Source organism: Pogona vitticeps, chromosome 4 (genome assembly GCF_051106095.1).
Source record: "Pogona vitticeps strain Pit_001003342236 chromosome 4, PviZW2.1, whole genome shotgun sequence".
In the NCBI taxonomy this organism is placed as follows: Eukaryota; Metazoa; Chordata; class Lepidosauria; order Squamata; family Agamidae; genus Pogona; species Pogona vitticeps.
Genome location: NC_135786.1, coordinates 80,535,150 through 80,554,451, shown reverse-complemented (window position 1 = coordinate 80,554,451; position 19,302 = coordinate 80,535,150). Strand labels below are relative to the sequence as shown.

General features: G+C 38.9%; 1 protein-coding gene across 1 annotated transcript in view; it reads right to left on the bottom strand.

Moving 5' to 3' along the window:
• TNNI3K (TNNI3 interacting kinase) overlaps window positions 1-18,076 on the bottom strand; it is a 224,219-nt gene extending 206,143 nt beyond the window's left edge. Inside the window, exons 1-5 of the mRNA XM_020794679.3 lie at window positions 13,839-18,076; window positions 13,190-13,298; window positions 6,818-6,903; window positions 5,734-5,831; window positions 2,115-2,225 (exon numbers count right to left, since the gene is read on the bottom strand). Of these exons, the coding sequence (XP_020650338.1) occupies window positions 2,115-2,225; window positions 5,734-5,831; window positions 6,818-6,903; window positions 13,190-13,298; window positions 13,839-13,878 (444 nt within the window). The 5' untranslated portion in view covers window positions 13,879-18,076. The remainder of the gene's footprint in view (window positions 1-2,114; window positions 2,226-5,733; window positions 5,832-6,817; window positions 6,904-13,189; window positions 13,299-13,838) is intronic.
• Between the last annotated feature and the right edge of the window lie 1,226 nt (window positions 18,077-19,302).

Sequence of the window (19,302 nt, the reverse complement as noted above, 5' to 3'; positions counted from 1 at the left end):
AAAAACCACCCTGAAATTATATTAAAATTTGCATTTAAAATTGCATGTAATAGGCGCATTTGAAAGATCACCATACTTCCAATTTTTTTGTATTTCAGCCGTGTTGTGCTGACAAATAAACAAAGAGGGGGGGGAATCAGTACTGCTTTTATTATTTTGTTCACCATCTAAAGAACATAGCTTATTCTAATTCAACAAGTTTCTAGAGTTTCTTTTTCAATTTATACCAGTTCTATTACCGTGTATGTGCAAGTAATTTTGAGTTCTTGTTGAATGATTTAGCCAAATGATTTATGAGCAAAAGTAGATGCGCATTTAAGATTATATTTACAAGAGTGAATCCTTCATTATAAAAGTAATTCTGTTCATGACATTAAACACTTCCAGATTTTTTTTTTAAAAAAATAATAAATTAGATTGAAACAAAGCATTCCCAAGGCAACAAGAAATGAGATAGTGTGTGAAATGATAGAAAAGCGGTCTAAGTGGTATATGCAGGGATAAGAGGTTCATGACTAAAAGCAAATTCTCGTAACAAGATTTTGAATTTGAGTGGTATATAGGAAATTCAGACAGGACATCTTAAGTGAAGAGCAGATTCCTTAAGGAAAAGCCAGGCCACATAGTTCTATAGTTCACACCATTCTAGTAAGCATTCTGAGGAGATGTGGGGAAGGTGGCTTATCACACATTTATCTACACCATCTTCAAATGGCATACATATCTGTGGTCCCATAGACGCTTTTGATTCCCCCCCTACCAAAAAAATCCATCTAAAAACAGTGTTCCCACCAGAGCAAGGGCACAGATTACACATCAGCCACAACCACAGGATATTTATATACCTGCACTTGTAGGGAGAGCTGTGAACAAAAATACAGTATATGCAGCCGAAATAATATATTATCTGATTCTTGAAATTGTTATTCTTTTTAACTATAAGCAGACTTTAGATCTAGCAGAAAAGGAAGGGGTGGTGTTATGAATCTGTGTGTACAGTACTGTATGTTGCCATCTGTGCTGTGGGGAAAAGCTACAATTTGAAACCATGGGGACGTTTTGCTCATGATGCTTTAAGTCCCCACAGGTGGTCATAGTTTAATGTCTATTTAGCATGTTTCTTGTTCGCTACACCTGCACTGTGCTTGGCCCAGGGACAAATTAGCCATTTTGCCTCTACAGTACAGTCTATGAATACAGGCTTGCCTTTCTGCAGAGATTTAGTGAACAATACCATGTCTGTTTCTAAGGGTAAAATGTATACTATATATGGTTTCAATTCAGCAAGACTTATTTCCAAGAAGACATACTTGGAAGGTGAATGTGGAAGATGAAAATCTTTCATTGAGTCTATTCTTAAGCTTATTCTTAAGGACAGGTCTAAGCATGAGCACAGAGTGCTGTCCTCTGAAGATGCCGGCCACAGAGACTGGTGAAACGTTAGGAAGAACAACCTTCAGAACACGGCCAAACAGCCCGAAAAACCCACAACAACCATACTGGAGAAATGTTTCTGCCCAAATTCCAGCTTAGGTCAATCACTTTTGTTTTAAAAACACTTGCCTGCTTGTGTAGCAAATGTCCAGTTTAATTGGTGACTTAATTGATTCTAAGATGCTAGTGTTTCTCTCGTTTACAGATAATTTTAGATAAAGTATCAGTTTGTTGGAAAAGACTTTTCTAACATCATGAAAGAAAAAGAGAGTAACATTTTATATGAAATCTGTTTTGAAACCAGTCTTTATTTGCTATAAGGTATTAAACTAGCTGAAAAGATATAATAGTACTTGTCTCAGATATTTTATGCAGTCTCTGCAGAAAAAATTATCTTCAGCTGTCATTTCTTAATTTCCAATAAAGGTATTATAAAATAAATTATAATTTATTATAATATTTAAATTTTTTTTTCTTTTAATATTTGTAAAAGAAAAACCCAAATTGACCTCAATAACATTTCCACGGTGCTACAAAAAAATTAAATAAATCCATAAATGAAATATGACTGTCCTTAGTCAGTGGTAGGGTCCCTTGCCATAATTTTCAGGATGTCCTAGAACAACCTTCATACCTTTTGACTCTAATTGTTGCTGGGCTTACAAGTAAGGAAAACATACCTCATGGTGATCAGCTATTGTAGCAATATGAAGAGCTGTAAGTGCCCCATAGCCAACTTGTTGAATATCGGCTCCACTGTGCAGCAAGGCTGTTAAAAGTTCTGCATTGTCCTGAAATGGAAACAATGAAATTGTTGTTTAGATAACAGTACTGGGAAAGGATGTAGCTCTCTTAAAGACCATGTGCTCTGTACGCAGAAAACTCTTGCTTCAGTCATCAGCATCTTTAGGTAGGGCCAACAATTTTTTTTTTCCTGAAATGCTGGAGAGCTACTCAGTCAGCAGGGACCAAAGGCAGGGAACCTCTTTCAGGCCAAGGCATAAACTGAATTTCAGAGAAGTCCTTGTGGGACATGATCCATTGGTGGATAAAGCTGAAAAATATCAGCTTAAATTAAGGTAAAGCTTTTCCTGTCAGTAAGTAAGGCACAAGCAGATGGCTGAAAAGCAAAAAGCCTGATCAGAGTGCTTCTCTCTTCCAAGGAATTCCTCCAGCCCAGTCCTCCAAAACAGAAATCCTATAGCTGGCTCAAGAAGGTCCAACTTGGGCATGGATTGGGGTTGGGCTGGAGTGCCGCTCCCTGTACAGCATGAGATGGCTGGGAAACCACAGGCAGTCAAAAATGAGATTTATTTATGGGTGCGGTCACACACTAAGTCTTAGGACAGGCATTTCAACAATTTAGAATGAAAGAAGGGGGAAAAAACTCAGTAAAAATTTGGAAATATACGTAGTATCATTGTATAATTTCTAATAGTATCATGAGAAAGGGGGCACAACTATCTCAGTAACTCTAAAACACTGTTTCCCAACTTTTTTCAAGTTGCAGCCCTCTTTTATAATAACCAAGTAACCTGTGATTCCTTTGCCATACTTGCAGAAAAAGGCATTTTAACCGGGTAAAAACACACACACATTAAAACAGATTTTTTTCAGAATATAATTCTAACCTGATATATTAATATTAAATAAATAATATATAATTATGTAAATTTGCCGTACCAGATTAATTTGAGAAAGAAAAATATCAATACATTTTGAATTTAATTTGCTTTTTTGGTGTGGAAATGACTTCATGTCTCCTTCTCCTAAAAAAAGTCCCCTCAATGAAGAGCCCTCCCTCTGAAGCCCAAATAAACACCTCCCCCATGGCCCCCACACCTTTTGCCTTCTTCTTCCATGTCTCAGCCAGGGCCAGGAGGAATCTCCCTCCCCTTCTACCTTCACAGTGCCACCACTGCCACATCCAAAAGAGTGGGAGACTCAGGCAAAGTGAAATGTGCCATTGCCATGGCAACAACAACTTTTCAATCCTGCTGGGATCTTGCCTCATTCAGGCCTCTTTGAGCTGGGTTAACACTTAGGTAAAGGGTGAACATCAGTCCTCCAAAAATGGATGCAGAATTGCAGAAAGAAATGAATGACAGCATGCATAAAAAGAAAATCCACCCAAAAGGGTACAGAAATAACGAGAAATTCAAAGTTAAGTCTCTTTTGCTCTTTTGACAGAGTGCTGTCCTCTGAAGATGCCGGCCACAGAGAGTGGCGAAACGTTAGGAAGAACAACCTTCAGAACACGGCCAAAGAGCCCGAAAAACCCACAACAACCAATTCAAAGTTACCTGCAATTCCAGTTCATATTAAATTTATCCATCTGTAGGCCAAGAGGATTAAAATAAAATAGCAGTGTGCATACTATATTCAGTATAATAAATTTAAAAACAGTGGCAACTAAAAATAACTGCTGACCTCCTAGAAGACACTTCACAAACCCCTTGGGGGTCACAACCTCCAGGCTGGGAACCTATATTCTGGAAGACTGGGATAAGGGCTAAATGTGGACCAGTGACTGAAGTTCTGTACCCAAGGAACAGACAGTGCTAAGCTAGATGAATGGACCAATGGTCTTACTCAGTACCATGGCTTCTATTATTTTTATCATTACACTGCTGAATAGAACCTTTGATGAAAACCTTTTATGCAAATGTCAACATAGAAACATATTCTCCTGGGAGAGCTTAACAATCAAGTTATTTCATAAATGGATCCAGAATACAGTTCATTTGACTCACGTCTGTTTCCCCTAAATTCTGAGATATGAACAAAATTCTTCCAACAGATGAGCAAAAGAGACTTAAATATATATAAACACCTCACCCATGGCCCCACATCTTGGTTCTCCTCCATGACTTTTCTATATATACATATATCAAGGGGAAACTAACCAGTATCAAATATCTCCCTTTTGAATTTGAGGTTCCCCAAATGAAATCTATCACATAACATATTACGTTTTCTCATGAGCATTCACAGCTTGGTGTCAAATTCAAATTAATGAATAAAATAGCTATGATATTGTAACAGGTATTCATAGTTTGTATTTCAGCCTCAGTTATCTGACACCTTAGACTATGTCCAATAATGAGAAATTAACCCCCAGGGACATCTCATGGGAAAGCCTAATTAGGAAGCCTTTCTCACAACACACGTGGTATTCAACTTCAGATACTTCAGTGCAAAATATCTGTCTTCTGCTTCAATTACTTATGGACAATGTGGTAAAAATTTGTGCGCTCCAGGTTTGGACAGCAAATGCTGGCTGCTCACAATGCTTGCTTCAAATTGAGGCAAGCATTACAACTTCCCAAGTTCTTTACCTTAAGTTGAAATCTTTGCTATAAAAGAACACTTTCCTCCACCTTACTTGCTGCTTACTATGTTGTTTCCACAGCACTTTGGTGCTTCTCAAAAAGCAGTGGAGGAAGAACCAGTTGGAAATCTTTCACCCTGCTATTAGACTATTGCTCCAGTCAATAGGACTGAAGAGAGGACCATATTGTTCAATGCTACTATTTATTTATTCATTTATCTATTTAAAATATTTTTGCCCCACCTTTCCCCTTAAAAAGGACCAAAGGTGGCTTACATCATTAAAAGACAATGTTTAAAAGCGATTAAACAAATATTCTATTAAAAAGGTAACTCAAATCAATACTAAAACAGATTTAAAAGCAAAACAATCCATTTTAAACCAATCTCTGACAGCCAGTCACAAAGAGAAAGGTCTTTGTTTGCTTGAGGAAGGAGAACAAAGATGAAGCCAGCCCGGCTTCCTGTGGGAAGGAGTTCCAAAGTCTGGGAGCAGTGGCAGAGAAGGCCCTCTCCCATGTTCCTGACTCCCATAGCACTGCTGGACCTGAGCACTGAAGAATTAGGGCTGAGAAAGAGAAAGTGAGGGCCTTCTTATACAAAATGTTGGTTACAGAAGATCCATTTTATGAGTGGGCATCTGCCAGCAAGATGTAGCCCACAATGCTTATTTTGCAACATCCAGAAACAGTGTGCCCTTAAAAGAAAGATTTGTAACACAAGCTTGCCTTTCTCTGCATTTGGAAAGTTATCTTGCTTTTCGTTATAACTTGCCAGTCATAAGATAGCATGAGCTTATTTGTGTGTGCAATGGCTCAGACTTGTTGGAAAACTTGCATGATGTGGAAAGATAATTTTGTAAGAAAAGAAAATACATTTTTTGCGTTAATGTGTGATCTAACCCTGGCAGACTAATAGTCTATCTATCTAATTAATTAATTAGTAACTAATTAATTAGAATCTGCTTGCCTTGTAAGCAGCTAAATGCAGAGCTGTAAATCCATTTCTTGTCAATCTTGATGGGCGCAGTCCTTTCAGCATCAGAGTCCTAATGTGTGATTTATTACCTGCATAGTGAATATTGCAAAGAAATGAACAGAATGAAAACAATAGTTGCAGCTTCAACAATAATCCTTTAAAAGTAGAATACTTGCAGTAGGAAACCTTTGCCCTCAACCTATCCATGCTCACTCATCAGTTAAGTCTCAGTAAAGTACTTCAGCTCTTCATGTTATACTGGAAAATGAAATGTATCAATTCAACGTAATGAAATAAACTTTCTGAATAAGTATGGCGAAATACATCTGTGTCCAGGGGTGTTTGCCAGCAGAGGAGATTTTGCCCCTTCAGTCCATAGTTTACCACCCTCCCCAACAACCTGCTCTGGACATTTGGGAACCTTGCTTAAGAGCTTCATGGCGCAGTGGTTAAACTGCTGTACTGCAGCCAAAACTGTGCTCATGGTCCTGGGTTCAATCCCAGGTATGTGGCTCAAGATGGATTCCGCCTTCTATCCTTCCGAAGTTTATAAAATGAGTACCCAGCTCAATGGGGGCAGCAAGGAGGCAATGTGCAGCCTACATAATGAACTTGTAAACTGCCAGAGAGTGCTTTAAGCGCTATTGGACGGTATATAAGCAGCACATTCTGCTTTCTCTTCTGTATTATTTGTTCTTCCCCATGATTCATGGCTATTCTTATGCATATTTTATTTATAAATGATATCAGCACATGCGGGAGGAAAGAAGGAACACTGCAAGCAGAACTGTAACATTTCCTAGTTATTTTTAAAATTCTCCGCCACTCCCCACTGCAGGTCAAAATAGTGATTACTGTGTAATCTCATCCTTATAACAGGATAAATCTAATCTAATCTTAAACCACCTTTGATTGTTGTTTAAAGCATCCCACCTTTTGCCTATACATAATTCAACAAGAAACAGAGCCAGATTTAAAAAATAAAACAATAACATTCCTGCAGTTTATTAAAAAGAAGCAAAATTATTAAATGTATCAATAAGAGGGATATAATGCAACATGAATGAACACTTACCATTACAAATACAACACAAATGTAGAAGAGACAGCCCATTTTCTGTACGGTAATTCAAATTCACTTTGCTAAAGGCTTCATCAGAGCTGTAAAAAAGGGATTTACACATGACAGCAAATTTAATCTTGCAAAATACCTTCTTTTATTGAAGAAGGGTTTTTTTAAGGGAAAACTTCAACTTGACTTCATAAAAACAAGGGGATGATTTTCTTCCACCAGTTTCAAAACCAGAGTTCAACCCTATTCATTGATTGAATGAATTGAAACCTATTCACTGATTATCATTTAAATCTCTTTTTAAAGCTTTCTCGATAACAGAGGTGTGTTTTGGGGATGTACGGACTCCATGCACTTTGGGGGGGCCCTAGCATACCTACTACCCCACAAGGTTCCCTTGCACCCTCTGGAAGGCAGGTTTTTAAAAAGCCTCCCAGTACTCAGGGTCTTCCAGACACCACACACAAAAGTTTTTTTAAAAGGTTCACTAGAGGGTGTAATGTGTATTTTTCAAGATTAAAAACTTGGTGTAAAGGGAAAAAAAGAAGGGTGTTAAGAGAGGGAAGAACGGACACCTGAACAATAATCTAGAATCATTCCTCACTACACAGACCTTCCTAAATTCTATTTCTTCCTCTAAACTAATGCTTTATCTTCATATCAAAAGAAGTAAGAGTTCCTTGCAGATCCCTATCACCCAAGACTCTTTTAAATCAATAGAGTATTAGGATGACAAATTCTCTGAATATTGTTTTTCAACAGTTATTCATTTCAGTGATGGTCTTCCAAAATCCTGCTAACCATGCCTCTTATTTCTATTTTTCAATAAGTGTTACTTGATCCAATTCATATCACTGAGTAGGCTGATCTGTACACACAGCACATAATGTGATACATTATTTTTCATAGAACAGTGGTTCCTAAATTTGGGTCCCCAGATGTACTTGGATTAAAACTCCCAGAAGCCTTCACCACTAGCTGTGCTGGCCATGATTTCTGGGAGCTGTAATTCAAGAACATCTGGGGACCCAAGGTTGGGAAACCACTGTTCTAGAACAGTGGTTCTTAACGTGGGTGATAATGCCCCCCAGGGGGCGATTTCATTTTTCAGGGGGGCGGTAGAACAAAAAGGGGCGGCGTGGGGGCGCTGGAGCAGAAGGGGGCGGTAGGGGGGCACTGGAGCAAGCCACACCTGTGAAGATGACTGCAGCCTTTTTACAGTGTGCATGAATATATATTTTCCTCCAATCTTAATTTAGTTTCAGAGTTTTCATCTTGAAATTTTTAGTTCCTGCATTGTGGTTTGTTTTTATGCCCTTTTAATATTTCTTTTTGCATCTTAAAATTCTCTTGCAACTAAATCATTAAATGTTACTTTTGGGGGGCATTTCATTTTCTTGCAATTTAATTTTGTTTTCAGGGGTCATTGGATTTAAGTGTCTCAAATAAATAAATAAATAAATAAATAAATAAATAAATAAATATCATCACCGCAGGGAGGGGGGCGATGATAACTTCCTCAATGGCTCAAGGGGGCGTTTCTTTCAAAAAGCTTAAGAACCACTGTTCTAGAAGATGCAGCTTCAGGCTGCAGGTGGAGGAGGTTGTATCTTTGAATGCTTCTCTACATTTTTAAAAAATCTGCTATGTAAGAAATGAGCATAAAAGGAAAAAATTAAACCTAGTACCCTTCTCTCTGAACTAGTTAGAAGCATCTTGCAAGAAGGCAGCCTTGCCTTACATGTTCAACGAAACTATAGTTTATTCATAAGTAGGAATGCTTGAGTTAGATTGCAGTTAGATTGAGGATCATCTAACACATCGCTGGAAGGAAGATCTCAGAAATCTTTACTTTCCTTTTTGCTTCATGCAGTTTGTTCTGTCATCTGGAGTGATAAACCAGTTAACTCAACTGTGGTCTGTTTCAGTCAAGCCAACTCTTATGCTGCTGAAGCTGGGGTGTTGAAAGCAACAATTGTTAATGGGCTAATCATGATTCTGGACGATGTTTTGGACCGTGCTTTGCAAGACAGTTTTTTTCGGGATTGATTTTCGCAAAACGACGATTTTGACAGCTGAGTCCACGACTCGCAAAACAGGTGTTTTCGGGATCGCTTTTCGCAAGATAGCGATTTTTACAGCTGACCCGCACTTTGCAAAACGGTTTCTTTATAGGCGATTTTCGCAAAACGACGATAGTTTTTCCCCATTGGAATGTATTAAACGGATTTCAATGCATTCCAATGGGGAACCACATTTCGCAAGATGATGTTTTCACAAGACAGCGATTTTCACTGAACGAATTAACATCGTCTTGTTGGGCACCACTGTATAGCCTATTAGTTTGGACTTTTAAGGGATTTCCCCTCAGCTTCCTTAAGCTGCTGCCATTGCTGAGTCAGAATGTTTAGAGTGAGAGCAACTAGCTAGGACAAAAGGACACAGATACTGTGTTTTCTTTTCTATTAGCTTAATAATTTGAAACTAAATCCTGTTTTTCTGTAGAGGTTAGGCATTTAGCCTATGCTTCACTGACACTGATGAGACATTCTCAGATGGGATTTAAATGCCTTACCTGCTTGAAAAATGTGCCTCATTTATCACTTGCTTTAGTATGTAAGTTACCGTCTCTCTTTGAAATAGAGGGATCTGAGGAAAAAATGTCTTTGAACAGAGCATATGTATTCACACAAATGTATACATGTTGCCCAGCACGACAGATAATTGAGGGGGCTGAATTTTGCTTGGAAAATTAAAAGTAATAGCTTGTCATTATGGTTTCATGGTGTCTCAAAGCGGTTAGTTACCAATTTGTTGTTATATGCCATCAAATCAGAATTGATTTATAGCAACCCCATAGGGTTTTCAAGGTAAATGAAGTATTTAAGGAATGGTTTTTGCCAGTTCTACCCCATCCCCAGTGAGTTTCCCTGTCAAAGCTAGGGAATCAAACACATTACTGTATCCACTACACCACACTGGGTATCCTCAGTTACCAATATTGATATATATATATATTTTAAAAGCTGACTTCTTTCCACTTCTTAAAAGTCAGATTTCTCAAAAATAAAAGAGTTACCTTTGTTACTTCAAGCACGTGAATTCTATTAGCCCTCTCCTGGCCTCAGCTGTAAAACATACTCTCTTCTTTGTTGTTGCCTCAACATGCATAGCAGGGCACAAGGAAACTGCATGAGTCAAAGCAAGGACCGTGTACTTGCCCTCTTCTATTATTATTTAGAGTTCATAAACAAATTAAGAAGTTACAGTTATGCTATGTTACTATGAGCTAAAAAGAATACATCATCCAAACAATATAGAAGAATTAATAACATTATATTTAAAATCTTAGGTAAAAGAATTATGAAACAGGTTTAGAAGCAACATAAATGAAACCTTTCTGTTTATTGTCTCCCCAGTTAGTCAGGAAGCTTTCAAAATTAGACATGCAAAGCAAACCATTGTTTATTGTTATTCCAATTGACAAGTCATGCTTCTGCCTTTCACAAGTTTTCCTAATCACACTGTTTTCAGTCCTTGAGGGAGCACAGCCTCTAGAAATGCAATCAATTCCTTGCCTGGTGAGGCCCTTCACTGGAAAACATTGTTGCAGAAAGGATTTTATTGTAAGCCAATAGTTGTGTTAACTAGTAGCCTCCAAGTTCTGAGAGTTAGTTAGCAGAATTTGTCTGTTCGTTAAGAGGCAAGTTTCTGCAGTAAAATATTGGCTGATAGAAAACTTAAGTATTCCAACCAAATCATCACCACTACAACCACACACAAGTGAAGGTTTAATGTCTAAAATTTTAAAGGCCTGCATACTGTTGGATAGCTCAGTGGTATAGATATCTGGCTGCAGAGGGAGAGGTTGGGAGTTCAATTCCTTATTGTGCCTTCTTGACAGGGCCTGGACTTGATAATCGATTTGGCCCCTTCCAGCTCTGCTGTTCCATGATGATGAGGAGGACGAGCAGGATTAGGAGTGGTGTAGGAACCAGAAAAGGAAGCCAGTAAGAACAAGTTTCACAGTGGTTATCTATGCATTTTTGAAATACTGGAATTTGATTTTTCTTTAGTACTAGATTTAGAAACATTTGTACACTTTCTATTGTACTTATCAATCGTCTGAAGTACAGTGTTTCTGTTTTTTGTATGTGCAGTTAAAATACTTTTATTTTAAGCTACTCCTAAAAGAGAGAGCAATTTTCTCCCCTTTTCAGACTTCCTGTACTAATTGTGTGCATGTCAAACTCTCCAGCCACGGAATGCCACTTATGCATTCGAATATTCAAAAGCCAATTTATTTTTTAATTTTCTTCTATGCTTTTTGGAATGCCATGGTACATTTTAATATAGCCTAATGATTTCATGGTGCCTGTTAAGGAAGTATGTGGATGAAGTGAATAATTAAAATGAAGCCATTATTGTTAATGCATTGCTAATATTATGCCCCTCAAATAGGATAAATCGCCACGTTGCCTCATTAAAAAAATGATATGCGGCATTTGCACCTGAAGCAAACATGTTTTAGCAAAAAATGCAGGCTATACTAAAAAAAAGTTACAGAATCTGCAGTTTTATGATTCATTAACCGTGCTTGCTGACCTCCTTTCCACCACTGCATGTCAGAGCAGCAAAAGAGAATTCATTAATAAAAACAAAGTTGGAGACAGTGGCAACAATATTAATATGTAAACTGAGGTTTGGAAATAAACAATATACATAAACCACATTTATAATATTAGATGTAATTTGACAATGCAAGGTTTTCTTCCTTTCACTCTGTCATCATTTGTGGCAACCATGATGGGGGGGGGGGAAGAGAAATAATAAGAATTAGGAGAGTGGGCTTTCGGCCTACACCTCTTAGAATCCTCCAGAAAACATGGACACTGCCCGTGAGGAATTGGAGATTCTGGGAACTGTAGTTCATAAGAGTAATGTTTCCAAGTTCTGCAAAGGAGTAATTTTTAAAACCGCAGGCTTTTATTTGAAGGCTACATTTGAAAATGGGTGTGAAGCTAGTTTAGCCAATTTCTGTTCCTTGCATTTATCACCAAAATTATTTTAAGACAAATGAGCTTATTTTTTTGAAAAGGTTAGAACAAATTCCCTCCCCCACCGTTTTAATTGCTTGAAGTTTGTTTCGACATAAATAATTCGACAATAGGTCAGTTTGCCTTTCGTCTTCCCTTGAGTATTCCCCAGCATTATCTGCAAAGCTGAATTGTAATTAAGAAAAGATAGTGCACGTTTTGCAGTGCAGTGGGTGATTTCTATCTCACTGAAACTCTGGACATTTTTGTTGTTGCAGTCAGAGAGGTGAGGGCAATTACTGTTCAGCCTCAATGACCAGATGAGGCAGGGATGAGAGATCTGTGAAACATCCAGCTTGCATAATTATTACATCAGCAAATATGGCAGGAAATGCTCCAGGATTAAGACAGTCAGAGTCACATTATTTTCTCTTTACTTTGTGACATACAAGTCCAAGTGGATTCAGGGTTCGCAATTTGATTCATGGCTTTATAGCTCAGGCTTTAGGCCATGCCCCTTCACTGCCCCCAAACTGCTTTAAAATATATAACTTTTAATTACAATGTAAATGCAAATAAAATTCATCGTTATCATCTCCATCATGGTGGCGGTGGCGTGTGCCCACATTTTTTACTGCATGCTTGAGAGCATGCAGTCCTTGCCAAATAGTCAAGCAAACATATATCTCTGCAATAATTCTGGGGAAACAGGTTCTTGCGGGTGGTCAACTTTGGTTGTAAAAATAAGTGGCAAAGAAATGGTTAATCCATTTTCCCCGTGCTTGTTAGTACAATGAACTTAGCAGCGTTCTTCCCCACTGCATTTTTCCTACAAAGATGAAACACTACCCACAAGCAATTGTGTAGTTTCAACCCCAAAAACTGACTTAACAGCTGCTCTAGCAATTATTACTCCTAGTACCACCCACATATGTTAATTACCATATCTATTGTCACTTAATGTCAAAAGTGACTTAAATTTCCTGAAAAAACTCAACTGCACACATGAACACTGCCTCTCAGGTTACAGTGAAGGTCAACCTTGTTAACTTGTCCACTCAGATCAAATCTGGAGCTCAGAATTATATGTACAACTGGTGCTCCACTGGCTTCCTTTGTTTAAGCACTTGAAGTCCATTTTCTACACAACACTAGAATAAAAACATAGAGTAGGTAGCACTGCGGGGAAGTGGAATATGCCAGCCACACCAATTGTGATAATATATTACAATACCTAGACTACTGAGTGGCTAAATATGTTTCACTAAGCCCACAAGAACAAAATTTGTATTTTTTTTCCTTAAATACTGGAATATACAACTCTGGTCAAATCACTTACCAGAAGACATGCTTTAGTTCTGTAAGTTCCTTTTCTTTGATTGACAGGTCATCTTCTAATCTTTCAATGATTATAGCATATGATTCACTAACTTTTTTTTTCCATTCATCTACAAGGAGGAGAAAAGACATATGAATCTTAAAATACCTTTGGATATATTTAAAAACAATCTTGCAGTCATTGAGCATTTGATCATTAATTTCTTCTCCAAATCATTGTGTGGCAATGATTCTATCTGGATGTGTATGTTTGCTATATAAACATGTTGGTCCAATCACTTTGTTAACTAAAAAACTGATTTAACTATAATACAGAATTAAAAAATACAAATGAAAGTTGTCAACCATTGTTATAGGTTGTTGCTTTTTTACTTTGAAATAACAGAATGAGGAAAAATATCATTTTCATAAAGCAGCAGTTAGCTTCACAAACAAATTTATTTGAACAGACAGTTGAATATATATATATATATACACACACACACTAACTTTTCTGTAACTCTGTCTTTCAAATGCTAAGAAAACCTAATTTCCCACATGCCATTAGCTAGACTATCAAGCCTGGCATTTGAACAAAGTCAATTAGAAAATATTTTTGATAATGCATTTGCAGTACAGTTTCTCTAAAAAAATAGATCAAGATTAATTACCAGTGCAAGTTTGGGTTGGTCTAGATTTATAGTTCCCCATGTATTCAATACTTCTTCTCTGTTTCAACCAAGTTCTCGTGGTAATATGATTCTTTGTTCAAGAGCACTGACCGTCTCACTAAGAAAAAAAAGTAGCACTTTGATAGTCTTGTACCTAAAAATAAACTGTGTGCCAAATGGATTGTCATGTAACAAAGGCTAAGAGCAAAACAGTGTGCAATATCAAGTGTACAACAAAAAGGGTAACTAATCATACTGTTGGCATACAAGACCAGGCTTGTTTGCTAATATTCTTGTTGAAGGTGCATATATCAAATGCATATAAATACCTAAAAAGCTGCTACCAACTTGCCATTTCTGGTTGTTAGGTCATTTAGGGCACGTTAAATACTAACTTTGAGATTCCAGTGTGAGCTTTTGTGGATAAATCCACTTTGTCAAACATATTAGAACTGAATGAAACTAAAACTACAGGTATATTCAGGGCAGGTGCAGGGAGGTGGAAATGGCATTTTTGACACAAATAAGAATGCTGATTATATACCTGTCCCGGTTTAAACAGAGTTTCACATTTGCTGAGAGGTGTAAAGGCAACAGAAGATTCCTTTTGGAGAAATCTTGCTGCAGTGGTTGTTTTAGTGGTCTAATGTCACTATCACCTTTGGATAAAGAGTGAAGAAGACAGGCAGAAGACAGTAGGAAGAAGAGTTTATTAATGCAGATGATGACATAAGAAACCCTGGTTGATATTTAATTCTTTTGACACACTCTGGAATTTATGTATGAATGTGATCTCAGCTGTCTCTCTTTATAATCATCCCCCCCCCCCACAACAGTAGCTTTCAAGTCATTGATAGAGTATCCTGGCAGATTGAATCATTCTGAAAAAGGGTTATGTATGTTGCTATTTCTGATGTCAGATTTATGTCCTTTAATTGCACAGAAACTATCCTGTTTGTCCAATGTAGTGTGCACGTAGGCATTGCTGGCAAAGGATGGCATAGAGCACGTTGGCAAGTAAACGTGCCTCTGATATTTTGAAGCCTGCAACTGCCCTTCTGTGCTGACAGAATAGATGTGGGGAAGAGTTGGCATCTAGGTTTGGTCCCCATCGCTGTATCCATGTTGTGTAGTCTGTTCTGTGCCAAAGATGGTTCGATATCGGGGGTTATCTGTAAGCAGGCTGGCCACCAAGGGCTTGGGACACTGAAGTACTGTTGTCTAAAATGGGTTGTAGATCAATGATGATGTGTGTGAGTGGTTTTGGTTGTGATCTGAAGGGGATAATGAATGGTATTCTGTCATTTTCTCTTCTGGTTCTGTCTTGTAGTAGGTCATTTGAGGATATCTGTCTTACTCTGCTAACCTGCTATCTTGGGTGGATGTTGTAGTCTGAGAAATGCTTTCAGTAGATTTATGAATTTGAGGTCTCTGTCCTGTGGATCTGAGCAGATTCAATTATATCTAAGTGCTTGGCTGTAGACAATAGACTTGATGGTGTATTCAGCAGGGACGGGGATTCAAGTCACATGACTTGCTGTCAAATCAGACTTGAGCGGTACCAGTAACTTGATCCAGACTCAACTCTGTTTTTCATTTCAATGACTCGGAATTGACTTGTGACTTGGAACCCACCCACCTCCTTCCTTTCTTCTGGGGGAAAAAACTTGTTTTTTAAAAGGGACTCGGCCTTGGTGCTTGGGACACAGGACCTGGTACCAAGGACTCAGACTTACGACTTTGACCCAAAGACTTGCCAACATCGCTTGGTATTCAGGGTGGAAGATGAAAGCATGCAAGTACTGTAACTGGTTTTTAATAAAGCATGGTGCAAAGATGTCCATGTTGTAGCTTCACAGTTCAGAAAATGCACCGGCTGTGTAGATTAGGGCTGAGATTGATGTTAGGATAAAAGCTATTAGATTCTGGTTGAATTTCTCAAGTGCTTATTTTCCACGGGTCCAGATAATAACAATGTCATCAATGTATCCCAGATAAAAGAGTAGTTTGGGGGCACAGCAGTAAGAAAACATTATTCCAGGTTAGTCATGGATACATTTACACATTGTGGTGCCATATGAATGCCCATGGCTGTTCCATCAATCTGGAGATAGATGTTGCTGTCAAACATGAAGCAGTTTTGTGTGAGCACAAAGTCATAGAGAACAATTGCCAAGTAGGCTGTGGCCTCATTCAAAACGGTACTTTCAATGTCCCATAGTTCATCCTTCTGTGGAATGTTGCTGTAACAACATTAACAGGCTTTTGTGTCCACAGTGGCCAGCATGATGTCGGGGAGGTTATGAGTGGATTGCTGTTTCCTCAGAAAGTCATCTGTGTCTGTTACGTAGTGAGGTGCATTGGTGGCATACGGTTTAAGCATGGAATCCAAATATCCAGACACCCCAAACTGTGGTGCCATTGATGCTTGATACAATGGTCCTATTAGAGTTGCCTAGGTTGTGTATTTTTGGTGGCAAGTAGAAGGTGGCTGGCTGAGGTTCTTCTACTGTATCAGCCAGGACTTGATCATATATATTTCTGGGGAAATCTTTCCTGATGTTTTGTAAATCCTTAGGTATTTGTCAGTTAAGACTGGGGTTAGGGGCATATAAAATTTGGAGTTTGACACTTGTCTCTTGGTTTCTTATATGCATTTCAGTTTGCCCTGTATTGTAAATCGGGTCCTTTGCTGACAATCCCAGCCTAATCGTGATGGGAGAAGCACTCAATATAGATGCCTAGCTATTTGTTCTGACCTTCAGGAGAATTCCATCTAGCATTCTTTCTGTAGGGCTGAGAGGAAGAGGCAAAAGGTCAGCGTGTTGTTCCTCCCCATATTGTGGAGAATGTGGTGTAGTTGTGCTAGTTGTTGTCATATTTGTGCAAATATTCCTTGAGCTGTCATCTATGAGGAAAGGCTTCCAAGTCATCACAGAGCTCCATCATCTGTGTGGGTTTGGTGAACTAAATGCCACATAGTTTTGGTTGCATCTAGATATGCTTGCATAGACTAACATTGCTGTTTCTTTGAAAAGTTTATGGAACAACAACTGTCCAGGGATAATAGCCTGTTATGTAAAACAGGGGTGTGCAGGTTTCAGGTTAGCAGGATCAAAATAGTTGCTAATTTTAAAATTCAAACACTGAGTTGTACACCCAGGGAAGGTCCACCCCTGAGTACAAAGATGCCCCATGGAGGCGCAGAATCCAGAAACATGTTGAGAATTAAGGAATGGGGTGTCCTGAGCCTGTGCTCAGCCCAGGAATTTATGACCAGCTCCAGAACCAAGCATACAAACACTTTCCCATGCAAGTCCAATCCTTTCTTTCCCACAACCATTCTTCTTCAGCAAGCTAATTTTTCAGGAAGTTTGGAGGTTCTCCATGCAAGCCACCACTCAGGTGTTTTTTAAGGATTCTGGCTCACGAGGAGACAGTCCACACATCGAAGAGGCTCTCCTTCTTAGAAATGTTTTTTTCACATTCAGCAAAGTGAAAAAGGAGGAGAAAGAGCTTGCTCCCATCCTTTCATGTCCACTTGACATGCCAAATGCCTGGATAAGACTTACCTTTCTTGATTTTTCATAGATTCATCAGGTTGTAAAACACTGTTATGTCCTTGTATTGCCTTAGGTTTCAGAGTCTGAGAGGGAAATGTTCCCTTTCAGCTTTGTTTTGCTTGCTAGAATTCTTCCTTATTGCAGAAATGTGAACTTCTAGGAAGCAGATCTAGGACTAAAGAAGAACGGCCTGGTGTTTCTTTTCTTTAAAATCTCTTGATATCTATATTTTTAAAAATATCCTGATTTTTTTTTTAAAGAAAGGGAGAAAGAAGCTGCAGCTCTGTCCCACTGGATCAGGGCTACAATGCTAAAAGAATTGTGTGTAAGTGCAAGAAAAACATCAGGACTTGAATAAAATGTATAAAATGTATACATATAAACTTCTATACAAAAAATGGCAAAAAGCAGAGAAACCTACATTATCAGTTTTATGGCTTTGCATGCCTGGAGTAATTTAGGTAAATCAGGCAGCTCACACCAAGCCATTTTCCCCGTCTGATTATTTCATAATAAACTTCTTGTTAGCTTTCATCTTCCCTTCAAAGAGCTGTCCTTTGCTCACTTTCTTCCTACTTCACTCTAATGAGAACTACCTTTTGACCACTCTTCCTACCCCCCCCAGCTGTTAAAAGTTCAATGTTGACCCTAAGAATGTTAAACCCTTATGTGTTGCAATATTTACTGCCACGTTCAGGAGAAAAGAAAGGGAGGTGGGATAGTTAGGCCAAAGAATATTATGCCCAGAGATAGGAAAAAATTATTTGGGGCTACTCATCCCTACTCATAGAATCCTACAGCCAGCAGGGCCACAGTTAAGTTCTATGTCTGCATATATAAAGCAGGGCTAGAGGCTATTTTATGGTGTCAGTAGTATGTTGATGAAGAGTGGTCCAGTGGTGGGGGACCAAGTCCAAACAAAGGTTAACATGCCACAACAGGTATGGAACAGTACTGCCTTAAAGCACATGTTCAGCATAATTAAAGAATCACAGGGCATCCCAGTCCACTTACCTTGGGGGCCTGGTTTGCGCTTGGTGAGGACCTGAGTGCCTGAGAGCTAGCCATCATTTCCCCCTTGGCCTTGAGCGCTGGCTCCTTCCCAGTCTGCCTTGCATTTGGGAGGGTTGGCATAGAAAGAGGAGGAAGCCAGCCAATGGGGATTGAGGGAGGAAGTACAAAGGTGGCTCCAGCCAAAGCTCCAGCAGTTGATCAGCTGGTGAGGAGTGCAGAGCAGCAGCTGGTGGTACTGGGTGAGCTGGATGCTTCTATGGGGTTTTCTCACCTGCTGGCTACCCTGTGGGGCATGTTGAGGTTGGCCTTGGTATGGACATAATATACCTTGAAATAGATGCAGGTGTTGTTTGGACACTTTAATTTCACCTGCAGAGCAGTGTCACTATGGCATGCCTTCTGTGATTGGCTAGCACAGATCAGAGCACCACAACATCATTTTAGAATCTTGAAGTATATGAGGGAAGATCTGAGGGTCTGTCTTCAATTTTTAGAACAGTTTAATGAATTTTTTTCTGGCAGGATTACTTACCGGGGTGTGTGTGTGTGTGAGGGTTACAGATCCATTCAGATGCAGCCGGCAACATAGGTTTTGGTGTATATTTCCGGGGCCATTAGTGCACAAGGAGATGGCCTGGAGAGTGGGATAACTCTGACACTAGGGGAGACCTAACTTTCCTGGAGTTGGTTATTATAGGTTTTTTGGGTTGTTTGGCCGTGTTCTGAAGGTTTTTTTTCCTAACGTTTCATCAGTCTCTGTGGCTGACATCTGCAGAGGAGAGGAGTTAGAACTCCGTCTGTGTTCTGGTGTAGTGTGTGGGATAGTTGAGTATCTGTAGTTGTGGGATCAGCTTTTTGTCCTTTTCAGGAGACTGGGTGATTATGGT